This window comes from Cyanistes caeruleus, chromosome 8 (genome assembly GCF_971803275.1).
Source record: "Cyanistes caeruleus chromosome 8, bCyaCae1.hap1.1, whole genome shotgun sequence".
NCBI classification, from domain to species: domain Eukaryota; kingdom Metazoa; phylum Chordata; class Aves; order Passeriformes; family Paridae; genus Cyanistes; species Cyanistes caeruleus.
In genome coordinates, this window is record NC_141708.1 from 27313346 (window position 1) to 27328105 (window position 14760).

The 14760-nt window shown below is 37.7% G+C and overlaps 1 protein-coding gene across 26 annotated transcripts in view; it reads left to right on the forward strand.

Moving 5' to 3' along the window:
• The window catches only part of WAPL (WAPL cohesin release factor), a 134982-nt gene that overhangs the window by 108539 nt on the left and 11683 nt on the right, over positions 1-14760 (forward strand). For 19 of the 26 annotated variants that reach the window (XM_086900874.1, XM_086900871.1, XM_086900884.1 and 16 more), the window contains 5 exons: positions 1257-1352; positions 4476-4628; positions 4878-5014; positions 6954-7065; positions 12264-12491. In XM_086900874.1, coding sequence (XP_086757000.1) covers positions 1257-1352; positions 4476-4628; positions 4878-5014; positions 6954-7065; positions 12264-12491 — 726 coding nt within the window. The remainder of the gene's footprint in view (positions 1-1256; positions 1353-4475; positions 4629-4877; positions 5015-6953; positions 7066-12263; positions 12492-14760) is intronic. The other 7 variants (XM_086900886.1, XM_086900889.1, XM_086900888.1 and 4 more) reach the window with 1 other exon arrangement.

Genomic DNA, 14760 nt, shown 5'->3' on the forward strand with positions numbered 1-14760 from the left:
AACAGATACTGTCTAAAAGAGCTTCCTTGCAAAACTGATGAAACTTAAACATGTTGATGAATGGTACATGAGCACTGCTTTAGGAACATAATTTAACAATCCATGTTTCTCATGACCATATCAAACCACACTCTAGGGTGGAAAGAGGCTTTTCTCTTGTCTGGAACTGGAATGGTTTAGTGCTTTTGGGCTCTGAAAACTCTTAGCTGAGGCTTTCATTCTGCTAATATTCCTTGAAAATTTGTTTGGTAGGGCTTTCTATTGTGAAGAATGGAAGGATGCAACAAAGTAGAGTTTTACTCTGCAATAATACAGAAACCCTTGACTTAGAGAATTACCTTTCTAGCTTTTGACATGCCAGAACCTTGTTGCACTTTGTGGAGTGGTGCTCAGTCCCTGGCTGGTCCTAAGGCTTGTCACATGTAGCCCCTCTGTGGGCTTGAGCTGCATTTGGGTTAAATAATTGATACATTATTTGTATGATGTTTATTTGAAATTATTTTTTCATATTTAAAATGCTATGTAAATGCTGTGAGGAAGCAGGTACTTTTGAATTTACTTTGAATTTACTTGATATGTGGCATGGTGGGAAATTGTGAAAATTATAATGCTGTATTAGTCTGGAGCAATATTATGTCAGTAGATTGGTAAACACGAATACTAGAAATAGACTTCTGACTTTGCTTCCTCTAAGGAGCATGTTATGTTTCCCAAATATTCAAGGACAGTTAATTTTGATGCATTTTGATTTGCCTTGACACATTTTTGAGCAAGAGGGAAAAAATAAAACTTCTTAATTTATTAATGTGGATTAAGGCATTTAGTTTCAGTGTTTTTGTTCCTGATAGCAATATGAATTCTGCATATTCATTCTAAACCAGTCATATTTCTACTGACACAGCATTTGCTAACATGTTTTTCCCCCTCAGCTGTCAGTTTTTGTCTACAGGAAGGTTGCAGACCTTTTGCCTTTGAATAAATTTATGAGATGGGACAACTGAAAAATTCTTTAAATACATACATATCATGTCTTTTGCCATTTGAGTGGGTCTGTATGTCTTTAAAACCATCAGATGCTTCAAAGTCTGTCTGATTTTCTAATACATGTGATATTGGGCACTTGTGTTGCTGGGAATTCAGCAGGGCAAATGAGGCTGATTTTCCTTGTTTGGCTACAGTATTGCTACGGTAATTCTGAAGTGTATAGTGACTACTGGTAATTTTCTTAAGAAATGACTTTTATTTTTATTTTTTAGTCTCCCACAAAAGCTGTGTATAATGCTAGACACTGGAACCAGCCAGAATCAGAGGCTCTGCCAGCACCACCAGCTTTGAAAACTCCCAGTGTCCCAGTAAGTAGACTGTTGGTTTTTTCTCAAATTTACTAAATCTCCTTTCAAGATGCAATTTTTTTTTTATTTTTATTTTTTTTTTTTTAAATCCAAGTTCTTTCTATCTGGTAATGTCACAGAATGAAGTCCACTTTGTGGTGTGAGCCACTGGAATTTGATAGAAAAGAAATTGTTAATGGAAATACTGTAGAATAGGATCTTTCATATCCCTTCAATGTGGAGTTACAAAAAACCACTTAAAGTTACGTTCCCCAATCTGCTAAACTTAAGCTTTCTAACAATGGACTCCATTTCATTTTCTGAGAGAATTCGCAGGATTAACTTACTAATGAACACAGAAGTTAGCAAATTGCTGATAAAAAAGGAAAAACTTGAAATGAGCCTTTTCATTTATTTTTCCTTTCTAATGGAGTAGTGCTGATAGCTGACTTGAGTCTTTAGATACTCTGAAAGAAACACCATTTTCTGTCTACTGTCAGAAATGCTAATACCAACATTTTGGATATAAAAAAATAGACCAGCTCTTTGTCCAAAAGTCAGTGGTTGATTTGAGACTCAAAGTAATTGTTTTTTAACTCCTTTGAGACTCTGAGAATCCAGGGTCTTTGGCTTACATTTGTAGAAGTTGTTACCGATTATGCTAAGAGAGCATTGTATGTTGTCAATAAACCTAATTTCATTTGGTGCCTTGCTGATAGTACTGGCCTGAGAACAGAAAATCAGAAAGTAGGTATTTTTTCCAGTGATAAGTCTTCAGCTTTTGTTGTTGTCACCAGTTTGTAATTGGTTTTTTTTTTTAGTTTTTTTTCTTTCTTTTGTTTTTGGTTTTGGGGTTCAGTTTTGTTTTGGTTTTGGCTTGTTCGTTTGTTTGTTTTGCTGGTTGTTTTTTGTTTGGGTCTTCCTAAAATTCTACCCCTATTTGTGGTATTCTGGTACTTCTTCCTCTTTGATTTGTGGTTATTGTTGGTTGTCTCCTTACAGTATTCTGAACAGCCTTCTTTGGAGGTTAACTGCAATGCCTAGAAAATGCAGATAACTGATTTGAAAACAACCATTTCCACTAGAGTTTGAGGAGAGAGCAGAAATTTCAGCCCTGGGTTTTTCCTAAACTCCTTTCTCAATTTAAATTATGTACCTTTGAAGTGAAGGTTTTGTTGCATACTGAATCTCTTGGTACTGATCCTTGTGAAGTACTCTGATAGCTGACTTAAGGGCAGATTTTGTATGAGTCTTGTCAGACAGACTTTGAATATAGCTTTTTTCAAGCTAGGGGAATGTCTGGATCATTCATTCAGACAGTCACTTTTGTCTTCTGTCAGACTTCCACTTTGTATCTGGAGCCATCAGAATATTAATTCAGGGATGTGGTAGAAGTTTGGCTGAACAAACCACTGAGGGGAATTTGTATCTGCTGCTCATGGTATGATATACATCAGAAGTTCCTTCAGATGCAGTTTTTAGCCCTGATTTACATGTGTGTAATACTTCAGGGTTACAAGGCAAATGAGCCTTGATCCAAATGTTCAGTGGTAGTTCCTGCACATGTGATCCTGCATCTTTAATTTCTGTAGAAATTTGTCACCTGAAGGTTGGGAGAAATCTGTCTCAAGTTTATGGTGAGAAACTCACATTATGCAAACTGCTTATGCCAAGTACTCATTTAGGGCCTTTCCAAGTGCCCTTGGAGTTTACTTTGAAGGGGCAGTAATTAACTAAGATTTGGATGAAATCCTTCAGTGGCTCTCCTGTGCTCACAGACTGATCAGTCCTCCAGTACATGCTCTAAACTGGTTTTTCAGCTTGGTTTATTACTAGTTTGCCACTGGTGCTTAAGTGAGTGAATACTGAAATGCCACAGTGATAGAGGCAGAATGTAAAGAACACTAATGTAGTATTCTATAGAGTAATATAGCAGCTTCTTTTGGCTTTTATTTTAATTTTGTCTGTCAATGCACAGTGCACAAGAAGGCTTTCTCTCCAGCTATCCCCTGGAGTAACAGGTCATACATCTTCTATGCCTGCATGTTAATTCTATTTTTCCAGTCAGACTTTTAAAATACTCTCATTTTTCTATGTAAGGAAGCTAAGTACATGATGTTACTGAGAGATTGAGGATGAGTAAATGCCCGTTGGCATTGGCACTTGTACATTTAGAATTTGGCATTTGGAGGTCTTTTTCCATATGCCTTGTTTGCTGTAGTTTGTCTTCATATCAGATTTTGTGAAAAAGAAGTAATCTGAAGATAAGCTGCACTTCAGCTTGTAGTAGCCTTGAACTACAATACAGCAAAGGTGAGGAGAAACCTGTAATACTTGCCTGAGTTGTCGGGAAACCTGTCAGTAGTTACTCTAAACCCAACATCAAGTTCTCTACTCCCTGTAGAACAGGTTTTGCTGTTTTTTGTGCTATGGTATTATGCTCCTAAAATATTTAACAGCACAAATAAGAGAATACCAAGTGTGCTCTACCTGGTTTGGGACCAGATCTGTGCCTTTCAGTACTCTGTGTGGCTTTTGTTGTGCTGCTCCAAAATGTGTCCTGGTAGTGTCCTACCTCCAGGCCAGGTCGAGTTAGGAGTGTGAGGCTGGAGGGTTGGGCAGGAGTGCAGTGTCCTTGGGCAGGCAGGGCCAGAACAGCTGGCACAGAGCTCTGCAGGCCAGGCTGGGCTGGGCAGGGCTGGCTCAGGGCTGTGCTGGGATCCAGAGCCAGCTACTTGCTGAGGGTTCCATAGTGCAGCCAGTGTGGTCATTCCTGGAAGCTCCAGTGCACAGGGGTAAGAGACTTAAAAGATCAACAAATAACTGTTTATAAACACTGAATTTGGTTGATTTACTTACCCTAAAGCTTAGGGAGCCAGTATAAAGGACATTTTATTCTTCTGCTGATTTTAGTTTCAGAATTCTACTGGAGCTTTCCTGATAACTTGGAAACGGGGTTTTTTTTGTATTTAAGAGTAGACACGTTGTCACACAGCTTAGGTACGTCTTGGTAGTGCAAGGCAAAGACTAAATAGTCCCAAAATGTGAGTTTGACAATTGCACACCTGTACTGTTTCCTGATGTATTTAGTATATGTTTTCATGCTCAAAACATCTGCCCATTTTAGCACTTTCTTATTAATAGGTAAGGCTATCTTCAAAGGAGGCAATTCATAAAGATGATGGAGTTTTTAAGGCTCCTGCACCACCTCCCAAAGTGATAAAAACTGTGACAATACCTACTCAGCCCTATCAAGAGATAGTAACTGCATTGAAATGTAGGAAAGAAGACAAAGAAGTAAGTATTCTTAACAAATTTTTAAGATAAAGAATTACTAGTAATCCTAACTACTGAAGGAACAGTGTCAAAACGCAATTTGGCTTTCCTATTAAAAATAATACTTTTATCTAAATAGTTGAATGGCCTTTATTAACAACTTAATGTTTCCTTGCACTTAAAACTGAATAGATTTTTAAACTGTACTTGTTAAGATTATAATCAATCCCAAGAGCAACTTACTTAGGTCAACATATTTGTCTTTTCCAGTTATACACTGTTGTTCAGCATGTAAAGCACTTCAATGATGTAGTGGAATTTGGTGAAAATCAAGAGTTCACAGATGATATTGAGTACTTGCTAAGTGGATTGAAGAGCAATCAACCCCTAAACACACGTTGCCTTAGGTAAGATATCTCAACACAAAACACAGAACCTATATTTGAAGGAGATACTGAATTAAATATGCATCAGAGAAGTGACCACGCTTTAAAATGTTATTGACATTAACCTGGTGCTTCTGCCATGAAGAAAAAAATTTGAAAATAATAATTAAGATTGTCTCTTTTGAATAATCATAAGCGGTATGGCTCTGAAATAATAAATTGTGCAGTAAGACACATCTTTGGCACACTTGCTATCCTTGCTGTAAATTAAAAAAAAAATACCTTCGGATAACTTGTTTGTTTAGTGCATCTTGTGTGATATTTGTTCTGCTATTAATGCACATTCAGTTCTAAAATAAAATCCCTAAGACTGCAGAGTTTGATGAAAATCTAAAACTGAGGTAATAGTGAGATGTTTAACTTCAACTGCCTGTTCTTTATATTCTGTTGAGAAATAACATAACTGTCACCTTCTAGAAAGACTGATGCTTCAGTTTGGGAGGTTCCTTAATTTGTGATTATTTATAGTAGTCCAAGAGATTACATATAATTGTGGAATTGACATCAAAATGTTAATCTTGCTTTGAAAAGGTTTGTGACTTGATACTGTTGTCAGTTGCCTGGACATGAAAGTAATTGTAATAATGTTAAATAAAATAACCATGCAATAGTATTTTTTTATGTACCTAAATTTTCCTTTCTGTTCAGTCAAACTAAAATAGTGGAGAAAAGAAGAAGTTGAATCCATAGAGAGAGGTGATGGCAGTGGTTTATCTGTGATTTGACTGTTGCTGAGCAAAAGCTTTCTATGCCTCTAAGACAGCTACTTTAAAATTTGTTTCTCAGAAATTAGCAATGAATATTGTCGCTAGAGTACAAGATCTCTATTACCCATTTTGTTTATACACTATGATAAGAATAAATTACTACTATAATGACAGTTCAGGACTATTTTTCATATGAGTGCTCCTTATTTGCTCATGTGGCAAACTTACTCATATTTTAAACTAATCCTTCACAAATTTATATAGTGGAGTGTAACATAAAAACACAACAAAATCTTTTCTTTCAGTTAACAAATTAAGTGTTTTTCCAAAGGAAATCAGTGTGTAAGGATAGGAGTGGATGTGAAAGATTCAGGTAAGCTCTGACTGGTCCTCTTGTGATTGGAGGCAGGAAGACCACTTGTTCTTACAAACACCTTACTGTGTGGATTTCTTACAAGCAGATTCCTCAGCAGTCATGGAAGGCTTGATTGCAGAATCACTCCCACATTAGTGCACATTTAAAAGCAATGTATTTTTAGCAGTTGTTATGTTGCACTGTGCTAGAAACGGCTGACAGCTTACTGAGAAAGCTAGGGGAAAGCTGCCATTTTTAAAATAAACTCTTATGCTGGTCACTGATTAACTGATACATTTGTCAGATCTTTTCTGACGTGTAGTATTCTTAGCAATCATAAATGCAGCAATAAATAAAAAAGTTCTATGTGTAAGTCATATCAGGCATAAGTGAGACTAGTCAGTTAATTAGATAACCATTAGAATAGCAGTGGAAGATCACATTTACAATTTCTTATAATGCCTTGGTCAGTGAGTTCTCATGTCTCTTAATCAGAGCTACATGGCACTTCCAATGAAAATTGGAAATTTTCAGGTTTTTTTTTTTTTTTTTCTCCTGGAAGCAAATTCAGTCTGCCCTTTAAAATCCTGTTTCAGCCAAGCTTAAACTAAAGCAGACATAGTAGCTTGGTGCTGGTAAGCAACTTGAATAACACACTGTTCACCAATCACTGTTGACCAATTGCAAACCTGCCTTGCACAAATTTTAGAAGAAACATTCCAACAGTATCCCAGAGTCTGAGGCACGTGGTCAGTCTTGTGTTGAATGCTTGTTTATCTGCTGTTCTTGTTAAGTGCAGTCATTTCAGTTGTTCTAACCCAGAGTTCATTTTCTCCAGTGTAATCAGCTTGGCGACCAAGTGCGCCATGCCCAGCTTTCGAATGCATCTGAGAGCACACGGGATGGTGGCCATGGTTTTCAAAACACTGGATGATTCCCAGCACCATCAGGTATGGATACATTGTGTGGTTCATTGAAGTTTGTTGATACCTGTCTGCGGGGCAGGGATTTTGTTCAAGGTCAAGTATCCAGTATAGCATGTACTGTTGTATGTGTGTATATATATATATATATATATATATAGAGTATAGCGTATCTAATGGGGACTCTGGGATCAGTGGCTCCATTTTAGGAAGCATTCATTAGTGGCATAAAAAATCAGAGCAACTGTGTTCCACTGACCAGTTCCTTATTCCACTGTTTATGTGCTTCTAGCTTGGGAAATTATTTTTTTAAAACTAGGGATTTTGTAAAAATGGACTGTACTTTGGATTGCTATTTTATTTATTCTCGTAAGCTTTTTTAAGAGTTTTATTGTTGTATTTTAAATGCTTTCAAATACGTTTGAAAGGAATCCTTCCTCCTTATATTTAGAGGTGGCTCTAAGTGCTTGGCTTCAGACTTGCTTGTATGGGAATTGCTACCTCTTCTGAAGCTGTTGTAGGGCTTTTTCATGTCTTGTGATTTTCTCCTTTGAGCACTGCTGTAACTGCAGTTTTAGGATGCTCCGAGTGTATGTGATATAATGATGTGTTGGATTCTAGGAAAGGTAAATTTCATCTATTTATGGTAACAGAAGCTGAGAGCTAAACTGAAGTAGTTTGTTTTTCCTTCTTATCGATGTTACCTCTGTGGGGTGTCCCTTGAGATACTTTTACAAAAGTTGAAACGATGAGATTTCATTTGAAATGGGTAGTAGATGTGTGTATCAGTCAGGTTTATAATTTTCTGTAATAGGTCTAGAAGAATGACATACAATGCAGAATGCAACTTTGCACCCACAGAAATAGACACTTCAGAGATGGTATTTGACATCTTACTGTGGGTGGGGAGAAAAAAAGCCGTAGTTTTAAGTAACTGATTTAGAATAATAGCTTATTTTCCATCTCCCTCAAAAATTAGCAATGGCTAACTGTAAAATATAGGCATCAGGTTCAATGAGTTCATTATTTTGTGAGCTGTCAAAATAGTGCCAAGTGATACTCGAAATAAATGAAGTACAGTCACTCTATTTAGGACAGTTGCCACCACTGAGTTGCAGGAGATCGGCAGAGGACAGCTACAGTTCCCTGGAAAATGTACAAGCTTGCTGGGTGTATTTTTGGCTGTCTTTTAACAGTTACCATTATTCCTTCATTTTCAAAAGAGCTAGCACATACAGTTCAAAAGGAAATTGCATGCTATTATTAGTCTGCAGTAACAAAAAGCATTGATTATGTTCACTATTTTCAGTATATTTGATGAAATGCTCCCTTTTGTCAAAGAAAAAAAAATTGATAGTTAATGTTTGAATATCGTTATAGTACATTCTTGGTACAGGTTTTACAGTATTGTGAAATTACTGATTTATCAAATTGCTCTTGATAAATGCTATTGGATATGCCCTAACTACTGGCTGTGTATGCTTCATCACAGTCACCTCTGGATAAGCATGCTATCTGTCTATATTACCCTTTCATTCACTAATTATTTCACTGAAATTTTATTTTTTTTCCAAATGAATAGAAATTTCTCCACTAAATCCCTATTCAAAGTAACTGAAGAATAATAAATCACACTCGGCTTTGCATGCATGGCTCAAATCCCTGTAAGATAAATAAGGACTGAGCTAAAAACACACAATTGTTTGGTTAATATTTTCTTTAAGTATTTTGAAGATGGGAAAACTGCCACAATGACATAGTTACTGGAAACAAATATGAGCTTATACTGCATTCATTTTTGTGTTGCAGTGGAATAGACTGAATGTGTAGGGGACTCTTAACATTTCCGTAAGGAGTGTAAAGTAGCAGTTGCATACTGGCAGTTGGCATTTCTTTAACCAGCAGGGAAAACAAAATAACCAGCTATCTCACAGAGCTATGCCCAAAAATAACCACATGAAAATTACTTGTTCCACTAAATTTTTCTTGCAGATTTTTGCTTAAGCATAAGTTTTTTAATTGACTTTGTCTCTTCAGTGCTGCTCTGTAAAGATCTTGAAGCATTATTAATTTTTAAAATAAAAACTTTATTTCCATTATAGCTGTCAGTAGTTAAGCACAGAAATGTGGTTTTATAATGTCTTCAGCATGAGAATAACTTAAAAAATTATAAAAGTGCATTATATGTAGTGCTGAACCCTAGAAAATAACCATCTGTTCCCACAAGCTGGAGTATAAATAGAGCAAGCAAGAGAAGACAAGGATGAGAGTGGGTGTAAATGGTCTGCCATTTCTGGAGTGTATGTTCAAACTAGGATGTTTTCCTGAATTCTGTAGAAGTATGGAGTGCAAATCCATAGTTAGATAAGCCATGAAATTTATGTCTAGAGAAAATTCTATTTATTTTACTTTTTTCTCTTCTCTGCATTTATTTAGCAGCAGAATGTGTTTTAGTCATCTTGAGGAATAGAATAGAATGGGGGTAGCTCACCCAGAAAAATCATTCTTCTACTGCAGTTTGTAAGGGTGGCATTTGGAAGGACTGATTTGTTTCTTTGGCTGGGGTTTTTGTTCTCTTAGAATACTGATCCAGAATGAGTTGTACCAACAATTTTCCCCTCATTCCAAACTCAGAATTGTGTGTATGGTAGGGCATGAGATAGCTTTCAGGCAGCGTGGTTAATTGAACACTTACAGAAGATCAGAGCAAAATGTAGAATTGTTTTATTCAAGATGAAGCCTATGGGGACTAGAGAAACCAGCTTTGCAAAACCTGTATCACTGGAATAGAGCTGAAGCAGGTTTGTTGTGTTGCTGTAAGCACCATTCACATTTGAGGCTCTTACTTCATATCATCACTATTTTCCTGTTGCACATCAGCATTTGGAGGCTTGTTGGCTTTAATCCCTCCTGTGTATGTGCTGTGGCAGGAGCCTGGCTAGTTACACATCCAGAGCCAGTCCATCCTTTTTGCTTTTCCAGCACCTCTCCTGCAGCCTGAAACCTCCTGCACTGTGTCTGGGTGATCTGATCACATTTTTAAGTATCTGGAAACCTGGGTGGCCAGTCTGAAGGGAAATGTTGGCAGAGCTGATGCAGAGAGAAAAAGACCCATTACTCCCTTCGTAATGGAAAGCTGATCGGGTTGAAAAGAAGTGAACCTGGAACAGGCAAGGGCTTGGTACAGGATTTTACAGAGTGAGTGTGCTTGCCCTTACCAGATTTTGGAGTATCTGTAAGGCATTTCTGAGTAATGATGTAAGAACAGTCTCTGACTTTCTGAAATGCCTAATATTGGCAGCCCAGATTACAAATTCAGTACTTTCCCTCTGTCAACTGCTTCATACTTTCAAGTTGATAGAAATTCCCTTGGGACCTCGAGGATTTTTTTTTTTAACCAGGAAACTCATCTAGATAATGCTGGTCATTAAAATACAGTTCTTCATAGGCGTTGAAGTCACACGTTGGCTGAACAATGATTAGCTAACCTGTGGTTCCTCTGGAATGTGGGTACCCCTGTGTCCTGTTTCAATCACTGCCATTCTGGAAGAACCCAGTTCTTAAGGAACTTGACATGTACAGTTTAAGCCAGCTGCAAGTAAATGAAGAGTAAGCAATTTCTGTAATTAAAATGATAAAATTGCAAGGTTTATTGTAGAAAGTTAATGAAAGTTAAGGGTGAACAATGTATACCCCCTGCAGACAGGTCACATAGATGTTTCTGCCTTACATCTGGCAAGGCTGGAGTAGTGATGCTTACAGCTAAGAGTTCGGTGTGGGTTTTTCAACCCTGTCTTCATGTATTCGTGAAGGATGTAGATTTGGAAACCCTGGCTTCTTTGCATCAGTAGTTCAAATGCATTTTTGGTAGGTGGTCAGATTAAAGCCTTTATTCACCTGAGGATTTCCTTAAACTCAGACAGGAAGGAGTTTTGACGTAGCTTTTGATAGACTGTCAACTGCCTAATCCTGTTTTGGAAATGCTGATACTGCTTAGTATTACCAGGCATGATTATTACTTATTTCTAAAATAAACAGAGCAGGTAAATGATTGCTCTGGTGGTTGGCTGAACTCAAAACAAGATGTTAATCTGCTATGACACAGATTTCTGCTCTTTCCTGTTGAGCTGTACATTTATATTCCAGAATTAGTTTGTTTCCATGTTTAATTTACCTTATACAGAAACAATTGCGATGGACGCGTGCAATATATTGACTCCTGAGGGTTGAACACTGAGCACACACATTCCCCACACACACTCAGCTCTCAGCTCTTCCAGTTAGTGCCAGAGGTCTGTGACAGTTTCGTGCCCAGCACACCTCTGTTCCCAGTGTATCTCCTCTTTGCTCTAAGCTGGAGCTCAGTGCTCTCAGTGCAAGTGTGGTACTTAGACACCAGGGATGGATGGCTTTGCTTCACTGCTGTCTGTCCATTCCTAACAATCATCTTTTGCCTTGGCTTTTCTGGAGGTAAAGAAGGTAGAATTCAATTCCTTCTTCAAGAAGAATCAAGTGTTGTCTAGCTAGTTGGATGTGCCTCTATACCAGTTCTCTGTAACACGTGGGCAGTCAGGTTAATAGCATTCACTTATTAAGGACTGATGGGATGGACAGGGGGAAGCTGGTTTGTACTCTGGGTACTTCTAAAAAGCAGAATTCCCCAGGAAAGAAAATGTGTTTATGTTGTAAAAGTTTGGATAAACTGTTAACTGACAGACCTGTTTGGCAGAATCAGAATTTATGTCCCCAGGCAGTCCCTCCCTGCAGACACTGTGTCTGTGATCTCTGGGTTTTCTGGTGCTGTCACCAGTTCATACACTCAAACCAGAATGTTCACCTACATTGCCATGTACCCTGAGCTGTTTTATTTTGTTCCCCCGCCATCTGTCTCTTCTTTAATACTCTGTAACTGGAGTTACTGTTTCATACTCTTGTCTGCAGCACTGAGTCCCTAAAAAGTAGAAATCCCTGCTTTTCTACTAGGGCATTGTAAATATATTGAGTGCTTTATGTCTCAGTTTTATTTGTCAGGGGAAGGCATTAGTAACTTGCTGGAAGGAATCTCCATTTAACAGTGAGTGCTCATGTAAGTGCCAAGACTGGGACCTGTTAGGCATTTTCTTTCACGAGTCTTCAGCTTGTTTATTCAGAAAAGTGAAAAGTCTGCCTAAAATGATGAATAAAAGCTAACTGGCTTTTTTTTTTTCTTTCTTTCCCAACCCAAGAATTTGTCCCTTTGTACAGCAGCTCTAATGTACATTCTGAGTAGAGATCGCTTGAACATGGATTTAGACAGAGCTAGTCTGGATCTGATGATACGGCTTCTGGAATTGGAACAAGATGCTTCCTCTGCCAAGCTGCTGAATGAAAAAGACATGAATAAAATTAAGGAAAAAATTCGGAGACTGTGTGAAACTGTTCACAACAAACATCTTGATCTTGAAAACATCACGGTGGGTAACATGCTTTTATTGGAAAGCCTTGACAGTTGTGGAATGCTTAATAACATGGAATTTGCAAGCATCATCCTTCATTTCATGTCCCCAGAAAAGGATTCCTGGTGTTTCATCTACCTTTGATGTATACCTGACTGCACTGCATTTTCTTCAAATTTGAAATTTTCTTTTTCAAAGGCTGTTATTGGGCTAAAGTTAGGATGTTCTTCAGCTGTCTGAGTCTCCATTAGCCTCTGCCAAGAGTCGCTAATTACAGGGAGCAGTTGCAAACAAGTAACACTAAATAACTGTGTTCAAGGTCCGCACTTTGATTATTTGAGTCCATTTCCTTGCCTAAGTTTTATAAGTACTTTCACAAACAGGGGTTCGTGGATGGGAGTAAGAGCATTGTGTGCTAAATTAAAACTGTGGTGCAGGTTTTCACTTTCAAAAAACACCCTATCCTGCAGGAACTGATTTTTCCCTACCCAAAGTGTGGCGGCAGTTCTGTTGCTTACCATGAATGCGGATGAATTTTTTTCCTTCTTTTCTCAAGCATACTTGCTCTTTATGAAAATACCTTCATTTGCAGCAGAGTGAGTTGGTTCTGTTTAAAAATAAATTTGGCCATGGTTTGATGCTAGCATCCAGCTAGTTTAGAAAATAAAAAGGAAAAGTTGCAAGGCTTTTTAGAAGAGCGTATTTAAAGAATTGTTTGACAGATTGATTAGATGAGTGGCCATAAATGACAAAAAGAAGTAATGTGTCTTTGCTTTTGCCATATTTCAGTATAGTAGGTGTTAGCATGATCTTAATTTTTTTACATCCTGTAATACATTCTTCTCATAATCTTGGTGTTTTTGCCATTTTTTCTGTAATGCTTATACCCAATGGGAGAAGCCTCTGATTTATTACTTACGAAGTGAGCTTGTCAGAGCTTTGTCTGTCCAAGTAATGTTCCAACTCCTGGCAGTAATCTGCAGTCAGGATTGTGTTCCATATTCAGTTAGACTGAAAGACGATGTGCCTTGTTTAGCTGGAATTTTCTTCTGTTGCTTTTGGGACTTTTGTGTCAGTTTAGGAAGTTTTGTTGGGGTGTTTTCCCTCCAAATTCTTGCTATGGAACAGAGCTGAATTGGTATGAAGAGTCACTATTGTGTAGCTTTAGCAAGAGCTGAATTTTGGACAAGAAAGTTAATATCTGTGACATTATTGTTAACTTTGGTAATCAAATTGTGGTGACAGTGGATTACAAATTTCAATTTTAGGCTTGTTTCATACAAACATATGAAAGGTGCCGGTAGGGAGCTTGAATTAACATTCTGGCCTTGGAAATCTGCAAAGAAAGAATGAACATGAAGTTATAGTCTCTATTCAGTTTACAGTCTGAAAATACCACCACAGAATGAAATTTGTTCTCTGGGTGGTGATCAGCTAGGATTTGGTATAATCAGAGTCATCTTTCAGTGCTGTTTTGGCACTGAAGGCAGCTCACATAGCAGGGTTTGTCAGTGCCAGGATTATCTCTTGCACTGTAAAATGTAAGACAGCTCCCTTTATTAAGCATGGAACAGCTGGTGCAGGTTCCTCATTGCTCAAGCATCCAGTCACAAAGACCACTGTCTCCTGCTTGAGCATTTCTCATATTCATAATCTGATCTAGCCTGTTGCTTTTTTATGAACTGTAATTCTGTTCTTGTGTTTTCTTAGACATGGGTTTTAATAGGAGAGGATATATCAAAAGGGTCTCTGTCTTGTGAGGAAGTTGTTCATGAGTAAAGAGCATTAATATCATAGGCCATCAGTTTCAGCTGCTTTATTTGAGGGTTTTTCCCTGAGGCAGCTCTATTTCTTAAATTTATTTTGAGCTGTTGCTGTAAATGCATTGAATATTGTAGTACCTCACAGATGGAAACTGGTTTCCTCCCAGCTGCACCATCTAGAAGCAGAGACTGTATAGTATTTAGAGAATATTTGCAAACCAAATGAGATTATTAGGTTCTCTTCCAGTTTAGAATAGTAGCAATGGTAAGTTGAGACAATAATGAACTTCATATGTTGGAGATCAAGCTGCTTTCATGTAGATCCCTGTCATGAGATACAATAAGTAATCTCTGTTTTGTACTAAATGACAGGCAGAAAATGCAAACAAAAATGCAAATCTTCTGGGGTAAAGAAAGGAAAGCTCTGTGCTTTTTCAGACTCAGACATACTCAGTGAGAAACAGGAGGATGGCAGCAGATGTTTTTATACCTCCAGTTTGTGCCTAACCAGTCACACCTTCGAT